Source organism: Thermobia domestica, chromosome 7, assembly GCF_964235325.1.
Source record: "Thermobia domestica chromosome 7, izTheDome1.hap1.1, whole genome shotgun sequence".
NCBI classification, from domain to species: domain Eukaryota; kingdom Metazoa; phylum Arthropoda; class Insecta; order Zygentoma; family Lepismatidae; genus Thermobia; species Thermobia domestica.
The window spans coordinates 45473295-45486027 of NC_137460.1; the positions used below are offsets into that span (position 1 = coordinate 45473295).

Sequence of the window (12733 nt, forward strand, 5' to 3'; positions counted from 1 at the left end):
TTTATAAATAACAGTAACAAAAGTATTTTCTGCTTACAAGCGCCTAATTTTTATTTTTATTTTTTTATTTTTTTATTTTTTATTTTTTTTTAGCGCTTTTATTATTGTTTGCCTTTTAAAGCCGGTTCACAGTTTTCTAAAGTTCTATTAAATATTTACTTTCACTTATTGAATTGCACTCATACAAACTAAATTACTAAAAGCTGGTAGCGTAATAGGGTTATAAACAATGGAAATAACACTACATATGTACGTAAGAATGAATGTTTACTTTAACTTATTTCCTTTGAAAAAAATACATTGCGTGTTTTCTTGTCGCACACATGATGGGCGATGTATGAAGAAAGAAAGATGCTTTGCAAAAAGCTCAACCAGTCGAAAAAGGAAAACGTTAACAATCATTGTTTCAATTATGTATGGTACCATGACAAGAATATATATATATATAGCTATTTCACACGAAAAATGTTTTGCTTTGAAAAATTAACAGCAGATATATATCTGTATGTATGTATATGATTCACTGAAAATACATGACACTTGATTGATATCAAAACATGAAAAAACTGCTCTTGTAACTGAGGTAATATTCCTGTCTTTGGTTAAAAGTTTCGTTATTTTAGTCAAATAATACATAATACATCATCATTTTTCTCTCTAACTTTACAGTGCTTGCTTTCATTAAAGAATACATTATGCTCTCCTGGCAGTTTCGCTCTCACGCAATTAATTGGCAGCTTTGTGTGGAGAAATAGCGTAGAAATATTTGAGAGGCGAACAAGACGTAAATGTAGCCTAATTTCAGAGGCCTATTGTGTATGAACGGCCATTAGGATTGTGGATAGGGCCTGGCTGCGGTTTCGACACACACCACTCATACCAAACACTCTTTTTGTTACATAGCCGCCAAAAATGAACTTCTAATTGGTCTCCAGCTTTTAAGTGTACCGGCTCCTGCAAATAAAAAAAGATAAATAGATTACTTATTGTATGCAAGGAATTGATCTTCAATGCACAGAACATGAATTTTACTATTCTTACTTAAAGGACAAACTGGAGACGTTTCCAGCCAGTCTCCAGTTATATGATGTGAACGGATTATTCTGTGTTAAGAATCTAACAGGCACCTAAAAGAACAAAGTTGGACTTTCGATGGGACATTTCTTACTAAACATTAGCTATATGAAACACCAAAAGAAAATCGTTCTGCTATGAAGGAAATGCCAGGTTATCATAGAAATCTTTGAGTTTTACGTCTCACGGTTATGCCGGTTAGGCTAAAGGAGACGGTGATGATGAGAGATGAATGAAATGGTGGAATGAAGAAAGTGGGAGGAAACGGGAGAACCCCGAGAAAACCCACGCACACGGTAAAGGTTATCATAGAATAAGTATCGCTGTTCAGAGAACTCTGGAAACGTAACCACTTGACAGAATGCAATTAAACTTGTTAGGAGTACATTTGGGAACATGCAGAAGAAATTGATGCAGAAAATAAAATTAGTTCCAATTTCCGCCACCAGAGGTAATTGTGGCGCTGTAGAACACCAAGCAAGTGCAGTGTGGAAGAAAAACGACACTACTGATTCTAAATGATAAGGAAGACTGTAATTACCTCTTTTGTGGGTCTCGTGGCATTGATTACCAATGCTATTATTAGCCCGTGGTCAGTGGCGGATTTACGGGGGAGGGGTCTTTTGAGCTGAAGGGTCCATTTAAAATTCTTGGATATCTTACAAAAACGAAGTTAAATGTCAGTCTTTCCTGTGCTCATAAAATGCAAGCTCCCTCCAAAATTCCAGGACAAGATTAGTGTCAAATCTCGCCTCCAGAGGCTATTGTGTTTCTGTTCAGTGTTAAGTACGGTGAAGTGGTACGGAAGACAAACGATATTGATATTCAATGAAAGAAAGGCCGTAATTATGCCCCCGTGAGGCGCGTGGCATTGATTTGTACTCCTATTAATAACCCCGTGGTGTGGTGATATGTTATGGGCGATGATGTTGCTATGGGGTTCTGCCCAAAGACAGGTCTTCGACGTGAAGGACCCTGAACAAGAAAAACGCATAGAGACTAGTACAGTATATGATGATGACTTCTAAGGATGGGGCCTACAGGTTAACATAGGATCTAACTCACGTGTGTCTTTACCGGAAATCGAACCCGGGAGCCCTTAATCACAAGGCAAAGAATGTGGGAAGAAAAAGAAGCAAAACATCGGATCACCATCATCAGTTCACTTCTGGCACATAGTAGCACTGAAACCTGTATCACTGAAACACATGCACACGTGAGTAAGCACCTGGAGAGGTAATTACAGCCTTATCATTTAGCATCACTAGTGTCGTTTTTCTTCCACGCTGAATTTACATGGCGTTATACAGCGCCACAATTACTCTAGTGGCGAAAATTGGAACTAATTTTGTTTTCTATACCAATCGCTTCTGCATGTTCCCAAACATGCACCTACCAAGTTTAGTTGCATTCTGTCCAGTGGTTACGTTTCCAGAGTTCTGTGAGCAGCGATACTTATGACAACCTGGTACATACACTACAATAACCTTTTCTGTCACAGAAATATTATACTTCGGTTATAAATCATGATCACAGCTGTATCTTATATATAAAGGCATTTAATAAATAACCTGAAATAGATTTCTGCAGAATATTTATTACAACCTGCAAATAATTACACTACTATTTTTCAACATAGTCCCTCCCTCCTCTTCCCTAACTCAATGCACATACGCCAACGCCACACAAGGGTACTGATTAAACTAGTGGTTCCCAACCTTATTTACTTGGCGCCCTCTTCATAAACCTTGTATACCTCACCCACTCCCCTCCCCGTCCTTTTTGCTCGTTCGTCATACGTGGTTTTTGCTGACCCCCTTCTGCGACTTCAGATACAGCTTTGAATTCTCACATATTTAATAATAATAATAATAATAATAATAATAATAATAATAATAATAATAATAATAATAATAATAATAATAATAATAATAATAATAATAATAATAATAATCACTATTATTATTATTATTATTATTATTATTATTATTATTATTATTATTATTATTATTATTATTATTATTATTATTATTATTATTATTTCAGTGCTGCAACAGCTTGTTGGCACAACCACAGCACATTGTGAGGTATCAGAGCATTACATTACGGTAGAATAATAATACTAATGATAATAATAATAATAATAATAATAATAATAATAATAATAATAATAAATAAGAAAACAGCAAAAAGAGGAGCACTAATATAAAATACAATGTAGATAAAAGTCAATTAAGGAGAGATAATTCCTTGTCAACGCTATAAAAATTGTCAAGCTCTCTATCTATCTAAAACAAGGAAAAGCTAAGAACATCAGGCTTAAAAATTACATATTCAGCTTAATGTTTCTAAACATAACTGCTTAAAAGCTATCAGTCCGATCTCATAAAATTTTTCACTTACATAATACAGTACGTCTAAATTTATGTACCTACAGAATCTGTTAATCTTTTTTAAAATTTCACATTTCCAATGCAGACGGACTAAAATCGTGCTACTTCTTATGTTATGATTTGGTACTTGAAAACCTATATTTCATAAACAGTATTCACTGATACAAACATTATCTAGTATTTTTTGCATGCGTACTTTGTCAAAATTTTTTTCTTCTGTTCGTAAGATTCTCCAAACCTCAATATTCATAACTATGTGAATAGTAGCTCATTTTCATCTCAAAACATAGAAGTCGAATAAAACATTTTTGCACAAGATTCGATCTATGAACATTTTTCCTCCATATCAGCTGTGCTCAGATCTGTTTCTGGTGAATGAACATATTCATCTGCACGTTCTATTTTCAAGTCGTTCATCTTTTCAGATTTACGGAAGTGACAACACTGAGCGAAGTGATTATATTTACTACAAATTCAGCATCTAGTTTCAATGGCTGGACTGTCTTCGCGTGAGTCGTTTTGTGGGGCTTACGTCCTTCAGTCTCATTTTTCATTCACATTTTACGTAACTTAATCTGGCTCTGTACATTAGACTTCTGAAAGATCTTAGACTCATAGTCTAGCAACTCAAATTAATTTACGATATGTATTCTTTTATTTATATGTATTTATTTATTAAACAAATTCCCAGATACATCATAATTAGCCACTGTATACAGGGAAATGTTAACAAGAAAAAAAGAAAAGATAAATAAAGCATCAACAACAATAGAACAACAAAGAGTGCCAAAGTAATATTATTTGGCCAACACGAGTTTAAATCAAGGTTTGGCTCTCTAAGCTAACGTATTCTTTGCTTTCTCACTTTGAATGCTCACAATGCCCTCATCTATCAGAAATTCCAATAAATTCGAGCCAAAAACACAGCAGTTGGCCTGTTGTTTCAGGTGAAAAGAAAGTTGTTAAATGTCTGACCGACCATAATGTTGCCTCAGCAGACGGAACTTACATCGTTCTAGTCTGTAGTTAACACACTTAAAATGACCTATCAAAAGCTGATACACTTCTTCCAAGATTAACTAGTATGCTAGCTTTGAGCTCGCTAAATTCTTCAGAATATCATAAATTTGCCTACTCAACATTAAAATAAACACATTTGATTTGCAGTTACCCTGAATATTATTTGTAACACAAAAATGATCATGGTGATGTCATCGCCTTTCTGATAGAAGGACTCAAAATAATTGACTGAAGTATCCTTGGCCATGAGTTTCTGAAAAAGTCGCCACTGTTGGTAGTGAGTAAATATCTCCCCTTATCTAGATATAACACACTGCTTGCTATTTATTTTTCACACGTATTATATACAATTATCCTTGGTGATCATCAATAATATACCTTTATACGTATCTACTAATACAATTATCGCGTCAACTATAACTGTTAACTATAGCATCAATTAACTGATTTTTCCCATTGGAAGTAATTGTTACTTTACTATTTTGTGGTGTCCGAATAACTATTTTGACTTTTAGTTGAGGCTTAGCTTCTCTACCATGGGTCCAATCTTGCGTATCCCGAACAGAAAGCATGTGTATTTTTCACTTGATAACAAAAGTCCATGCAAAATTGTAAACACTGATTTTAAAATTTGACAATAGGCACACAAACAAAGCAGTGAAGACAATTAACTCTTCTTACCTTGATCGGGAAAAAAATGGGGAACCAGCTGAACATGCCTTTAGAATGCGTCGCAGGGAGAATGCTTAGATTAACATCCTTGTACAACACAGTGTCAAAGAAACCAGAGAAACCATGTAAAATACAGTTTTGAGCAATATTAAAAGTAAGCCTTTTATAACGAGTGTTGTCAATTGTTTCAGCTGTAACAAAAACAAAAAGATTATGACCAGATTAAAAATAAAAAATTGCACAAGTATCACATATTTAACCCTCTGAGGACTGGGTGGAAATCATTACGTACAACACTGTGTGGGGTGTTTTAGTACCTCAAAGTTATTTATAGATTATGTTGTTTACTTCACGGTAACAGTCAATGTTGTAGTGAACATGTTTAATACATGCCTAAGTACAGTGTGTCTATAAAATAATGATGGGGTTTTAAACAGTCATAGTTTTGCAACATAGCAGGGTAGAGAGATGAACTATACGTCAAGCTGATGGAGGAAGTTTCTTTGTTTTTCTGCGATGAGCTTTTTTAAGTCAAAAATTTTCTGCAGGAATTTTGCAAAAACTTTGTGCAGAAGAAACACTTGTGATTGTTAAAAATGCACTTTACGCCACGTAAAAAACAGTTCGAACTATATTTATATGAGTCGTCCGTGCATTTAAGACAATTACACATAGCAGGCATGTTTTTACACTTTTCTGTTGGCTATTTTCTTTCCTCTGTTAATTTTTCTACACCGGATCGGCAAATTTTCTGCGATCACATCGCAGATCGCGGTATGTCCTGCTATGGGGTATGTCAAACTAAAGAGAATCTCTTTAGCATCTTGCTTGTTCAGTATTCTTTGATCTGTGATTCTTTAGTTACCCTGCACCCATGAAGACGATCACTACATTCTTCCATTCACATTTTCTCCGTCACGCTCATGCTCCATAATGGCTTGTGGAGGTTCAGTACCCCATATACAAACACTATGCTGATATACTCGTCCAGAAGCATGAAACGATGCTTTATCACGAATGACTGCAGCAAAGTCAAATCTTTTAGTTTTGTAGTGACGATAAAGTTTCTGTAAGATCCGAACTTTGTACCCAGTAAAATGAAAAGTCGTTTTAGGAATGTCGCCACCTGAAAGTTTTTCGCCCTGCTTCAATCGTTTCATCACACATTGATGGCCGTCCTGGAAGTGCTTGGCCAGACCTCGAGCGTGTTGGTATTTGCGCATAAGCTTTTCAAAATTAAATTTCGTTACCTTTTCTTTTTCAAATCATAAAATTTAGTAACATTCTCAAGAGCGAATCTGGGTGCGAATTGGGCCGAATTTTCATGTATGCGATAGAAGCGTACTTTGCTTGCGATTTGGTAGCGTCTAAAGCCGACCATAGACAATTTTGGTGATGAATTCTGACGTTTTATAGAACAAAATTTTCCAGTCTATACCTATATATGTACAGATAAAAACGTTAAATTTCTTGACTTTCATGACCATTTTCTGATTTCGTGACTTTTTCATGACTTTCGTGACCGACAGACACCCTGCTTTCGTATACATAAAACTTCATGAACTTTTATAGAGTTTCTTTTTAATTTAACGTATACCTAATCTCTACACCATGCTTTGTTCCAAAAATATCACTCTTGAAAACAACATAGTTATTTTACGGACACGTTGTACTCATATATTAGAATGAACTTATTTCTCTTTGAAATTCTTTGTTATGAACAACTGCAAGAATCGTTATTAAAATAACTTCTGATGTTTGTAGTCATTACCTTTGTGTACTTATAGCGTCAGTCTTTTCCCATGTTTGAAATATATTTTCCCATAAGAAAAATTATTTTGAACTTTTTAGAATTAACACAGTATCAGAATCAGATGGTGTTGTCAACTGGGCATATTTGAGACAGCAGCAACATTGGTTCGACCCAAATCAACTCTGGTAATATCAAAGAATTATTTTACAGCTTCCATATTATCTTGTGCTTCTGAATCAAATAAAATTTCATTCGCCATTCTTTCCAACTTCCCCTCACTACGGTATCTTTGATGCCTTTTACCTTTCAACACTATAACTAAAGAAGTTCCACTATCAATGCTAACTTTTTCAAAGCAAACAAAAGCCTTTGCCTTAATAACACTGGTATACAAAATTTTGCTTATTATTATTTCTTGATGAATGTTTATGTATTTTGACCCCCTGAACACGAATCTTGCACTTATTTTTATGTAGTGTCAATATTTTCAATGATATAAGCATGTTCTATTTTTCTCCTATACTGATTTATGCAGAGTAATTTGCGTCCTTTTACTTCGATACTCGCTAGGTGGTATCGCATTTGTTATTAAAGATAATTGTTCGGAGTACGAAACAGAGAATATAGATTCTAAAAATACATAGCAGAATTGTAAATTGATTAAATAGAGTTATTCAAGTGTGAAGCTGATTTTGGAGAAAACAAAACATAAGGAACATCAATGGGACGTGTGTGGGGATTCCAAAATTATTGGTTTTCTTCTTAGGTTGCAAAGTGGTTATACTAAATATTCCTGCTTTCTATGTCTGTGGGACAGTCGGACCACTAACCAGCATTATGATCAAACCACGTGGCCTGAAAGAACGAAGCTTATTCCAGGAACACATAATGTGATAAATGAAGCATTAGTGCCCAGGGAGAAGATTCTCATGCCAACATTAGCTACATATTAAGCTGGGATTGGCAAAACAATTTGTGAAAGCTCTGGGTCGCAATTCACCTGCCCTATAATGTATCAAACAAATGTTTCCAGCTTTATCAGAGGCCAAAGTTCTGGCTGGCATTTTCACAGGGCCTCAGATTCATGTCATGCTTAATAGTGCTCCACTTAAACAAAAAATGACGGAGTTGGAAAGAAACGCTTGGGGGGTCTTTCATAAATTGGTGACGGGATTTCTTGTGCATAACCGAAGTGAAGCGTTTGAACACCAAGTTAAGACACTCATTGATCAATATCGAGCATTGGGATGTAGAATGTCTAAAATTACATATCCTACATTCATACTTGGATTTCTTTAGGGAGAATTAAGGAGATGTTAGCGAAGAGCAGGGGAACGTTTCCATAAGGGCATTGAGGTAATGGAAAGCAGATACCAAGAAAGGTGGGACTGTGCAATGATGGGTGATTATATTTGGGGGTTAGTCCATGACGAAGTAAACGTTTCCCACAAAAGAAAAAGAACCACTAACTTTCATTTTTGACTACGGAATTCCAGTACTTGATGAACACTTTCCTCCAATCTCAAGTACTTTTGTATATAATTTTTATAAGAAATGTTATATAATCATATATTTTAGTATTTATTTATTGTTATGTAGATTTTTGTTACCCAGAAAGTTGATGTCCAAAATATGTTATGTTTGTAATTCAATGTTCCTATAAGACACAATTGTATAATATATTACTGTTTGAGTAAAATCTAATATGATTATATCATTACAAATTTTGACATTACGGGAAAGTAACTGTCATACTCGTTTTCAGCGGGTGCAAATCATTAAGAAACCAATGAAAAATCAACAGAAGCACGACTACAATGTTTGTGTTATGCTTGTAGTTCAATGTTCTCATAAGATACAATTGTATAATATGTTACTGTTTTAATAAAATCTGATATGCTTATATCATCACGACATTACGGGAAAGTAACTGCCATACTCATCTTCAGCGGGTGCAAATCATTAAGAAACCAATGAAAAATCAACAGAAGCACGACTACAATGTTTGTGTTATGCTTGTAGTTCAATGTTCTCATAAGATACAATTGTATAATATGTTACTGTTTTAATAAAATCTGATATGCTTATATTATCACAAATTTTGACATTACGGGAAAATAACTGCCATACTCGTGTTCAGCGAGTGCAAATCATTAAGAAACCGACGAAAGACCAACATAAGCACAACCTTGATCAAAATTTGTATACCAGTGTAATAGACTTAACATGTAAATAAATAAAAAAGGGGGCAACAAAGTAAATAAAATTACAAAAAGAATGTTATAAATATATAAATGAAACTGCAAAAACTTTAATTACACGGAAGAAAAATTAGATATTAAGCAAAGAGACGGTACAGGGTGTTCTGACTCCTCAGAATAAAATCTATTTTTGTGTGAATTAAAAGACACATATCTAAACTGTCAATTTTTACAAATATTTATTAGTATGAATTCGAAATACTATGCGTAAGAATCTAAATGCCTCACTCAACCCTCGGAAGGTTAAAAGTAATACTACATTACATGTTTAGGAGTTCCAGAGCAACACACTTCCAGTTTTTGCTCTATAGTGCTCAATGTTGAAACCGTACATTTCTACCAATTTCGATCTGAATAAAGGTTAAGGGAGAACATAAAATCTATTCTTGAGACTAAAATCATCAATAATAATAATAATAATAATAATAATAATAATAATAATAATAATAATAATAATAATAATAATAATAATAATAATAATAATAATAATAACAATAATAATTCTCGCTATCTGTTATCCTTTTTATCTTATACCTATCGACACACGAGTCGAAGTCTACCGTATATAGTACAATAGGTGGATATCTGCTAAACAGTAACCCACCAAAACTTAACACACCGCCATGCTTAAATAACGGAATCGGTACTTCAGAATTGCTTCCTTTACATATGTATTTAAGCCTTACCTCTATTCGGATGATGGAACGTAAATAATGACTGTGGCGAAGCTAAATCGAATCTATTCTGTAAATGAACAACGTATGGTGTTTCAAAGTGGCTCAAAGGATGTTTATCCTTTTCTTTACATAACCTGACTTCATTATACAACTTGGAAGACTGAACTGGGCAGAGGTAAGATGTATAACTTGATGGGATGCTTACTCCATCATCTGAAACAAAAGGAAACAAGAAAAAAATATTTAACAGAAGAATATGCTTTGATTTCTACAACACTCTCATACAAGATTGTCCCACATGTTCAAATTTGGGAAGTATCAGCAGGTAAAATGAAAATACCTTGGTATTTGCTGGAATGTTCCATAGAATAAAACTTAATTCTTGGCTGCTGATATTTCGAAAACTAAGGTATCCATTACTTGGGTCTTTCAGGATACGAGGGTTACAACTAGTTCACAGACAAAGAATACACACAAACAAGCATCTTCCCTATGAGCTGTGGAAATTAGTTTTGATCGTCTGCAAGCGAAAGAACCCATCAACATTGGATTGAATCGCAAACAGTTGGCACTGCCTTGTTTTCATATGCTTCGCTTGTCTGTGCGTAGTAGATTAAGTGTGAAAAAAACAGGCAGAAAATTAACTCTACTGAAAGTGTGTCTGCTACTCATGTGTTTGTAGACATTAACAATTTAAATAAAAGCAACTATGTATTCATTTCATATTAGTTTCTTGAACTACTGTATTCATTCTCCTGCTTATTTTCTTGTCTATGAGGGGCCGCGGTGGCTCAGAGGTAGAGCGCTCACCTCTGGTGCTTGGGGTCTCGGGTTCGATCCCAGCCCCCGCCAACTGAACTTTGTGGTGGACAAACACCATGTGCATGGGTTTTCTCGGGGTTCTCCCGTTTTCTCCTACTTTCTTCATTCCACCATTTCATACATTCCTCATCATCACAGTCTCCTCTAGCCTAACCGGCATAACCGTGGGACGTAAAACTCAAAGATTTCATTTCATTTCGTTTTTCTTGTCTATGAACACCACAACGCCTTCCCTACATGCTGGTCGATTGTTAGATTCAAAAGTTTCTAATAGCTGATACCAGATCGGAAGGTAGTTCTGAGTCCTGAAGGACGAAGTGTTACTGTGATCATCGTGTGTTTGGAGATTTCAAGTTTTTAGCTGAGTTTATTGTATGTGACTGTTTTTTTTTTACAATCTCGAAGAAAGAAAGGAAAGAAAAAAAGACGAAAATTACTCCAGGTAATGAATGAGTTTTGTAAGGTTATAAAGAACTAACAATCAAAAATAACTTGCTAACAACGATAGGTTTATATGAAAACATTTTTATACCACAAATAATATATACATTGTATGGAAACTGATAGATTAATGTATAAAAATGTTGAAAGTGTACAAATTGTCTCCATATGGAGAGACAACTATAAAAGTGATTACACATGGTCAATTAATGATTGTCATAATTAGAGAATGGATGTTAGGCAAAATGCCTATTTTTTAATATTAAAGATACGATGAAAAATAACGTTTTAAAGTTTATGTGGGGGTTATAGTTTCAATTTACGTCAATTTTATTTTGCCTATTTTGCCTATTTCGCCCTTTCTTGCCTAAATAATTGCTTTGGCGCCTAATGTTGCCTATTCTATGTATTTTCTTCAAAATAAGACTTTACTGGGAACAATGTATTGTTTAGTGTTTCGAGAAAGAATTCTGCCTCTTCCGAGAAAATTAAGTGCCAAGTGGCAATCCAATATTACAGTTCATCCCCATATTATAGTTCATTTGCAAGCCTACCTGAAAATTTTAGGGTCCCCCTAGATTCCCTGGATACGGGTCTGACTGTTAATGTATAGTGATAAAGTGCTGTATGGAATGTATTTACCAAATATACATGGAATGCATGTCAAACTTCATTTTTCTATATACAGTAAAAGAAGATATTAAAAATCACGTATGTTTCTATATTCTTTGAACATTATCTATGACTTGAATTTATTTTTTTAATTGTATTGAGTATTTAATTGTATTTACCTTCATTATTTCCAGTTACTTTAGTGGCTATTTTACTGCCTATTTCTTAAATTTTAAGTGCCTATTTTCCAGGTTTTTAATGCCTAAACATCCGGTCTCTAGTCATAATCCTACAACACTCATTTATTACCTAATGGTGGTCAAGTACATTTTTTCTTGAGAAAGTGAAAAAGAAACCACTTTTAAGTCTTGTGTTCCCAAAGGTCCGTATAATGAAAATCGTAGTTTTCGAAATACCGGCAGTGAAAAATTAGAAGTTTCTGTTTCTTTGAAACATTCCAGTAAGTACACAAATGATTTCTACGTGGTGATACTTGTCCGTAGACACGATTTCTAGTCAACAGTAAACTCAAGAAGGTCACTTGATATGCATAAACCTAACATTAAGTATTCTAGCGTCAATTTTCAGTCTCTTTTCCAAATAATATGAGAAAAATTACATTTAGAGAATCTAGAACTGAATGAGCAGATACTATGAAATATAATATTAAAAATCTCTGAGATCCTATTTATTGTTGGGAAATACTTTACTTGGTTCGTTTAGCCTCAAAAGTTATCTTCGGGCAGAACTTAGAACATTGGACAGTTTACACGTTTGTATTCTGGCAAATGTTCAGCATACAAACATGTAAACTGTAGTAGTAACTTGTTAACTGTCCTCTGAAATTTCGCTCTTAATTACCAATCTATAGGGTCGTGCGGTTTTCTTTTGGGATGGCAACAATGCGGCGTGAAGCGACTGTTAATCGTTATTCGGTTGTTTTACCGTAGTTTGCGAGTTTGTGTGTTGTGAAATACAGATTTTCTTGATTGTGAACGTATTATTGTA

At 34.4% G+C, this 12733-nt stretch overlaps 1 protein-coding gene across 3 annotated transcripts in view; it reads right to left on the minus strand.

Annotated features, from left to right (window-relative positions):
* Positions 1 to 250: 250 nt before the first annotated feature.
* The window catches only part of csul (protein arginine N-methyltransferase 5), an 88301-nt gene continuing 75818 nt past the window's right edge, over positions 251 to 12733 (minus strand). For all 3 annotated transcript variants that reach the window (XM_081764561.1, XM_081764559.1, XM_081764560.1), the window contains exons 10-12: positions 9860 to 10063; positions 5169 to 5350; positions 251 to 954 (exon numbers count right to left, since the gene is read on the minus strand). In XM_081764561.1, coding sequence (XP_081620687.1) covers positions 802 to 954; positions 5169 to 5350; positions 9860 to 10063 — 539 coding nt within the window. In that variant the 3' untranslated portion in view covers positions 251 to 801. The remainder of the gene's footprint in view (positions 955 to 5168; positions 5351 to 9859; positions 10064 to 12733) is intronic.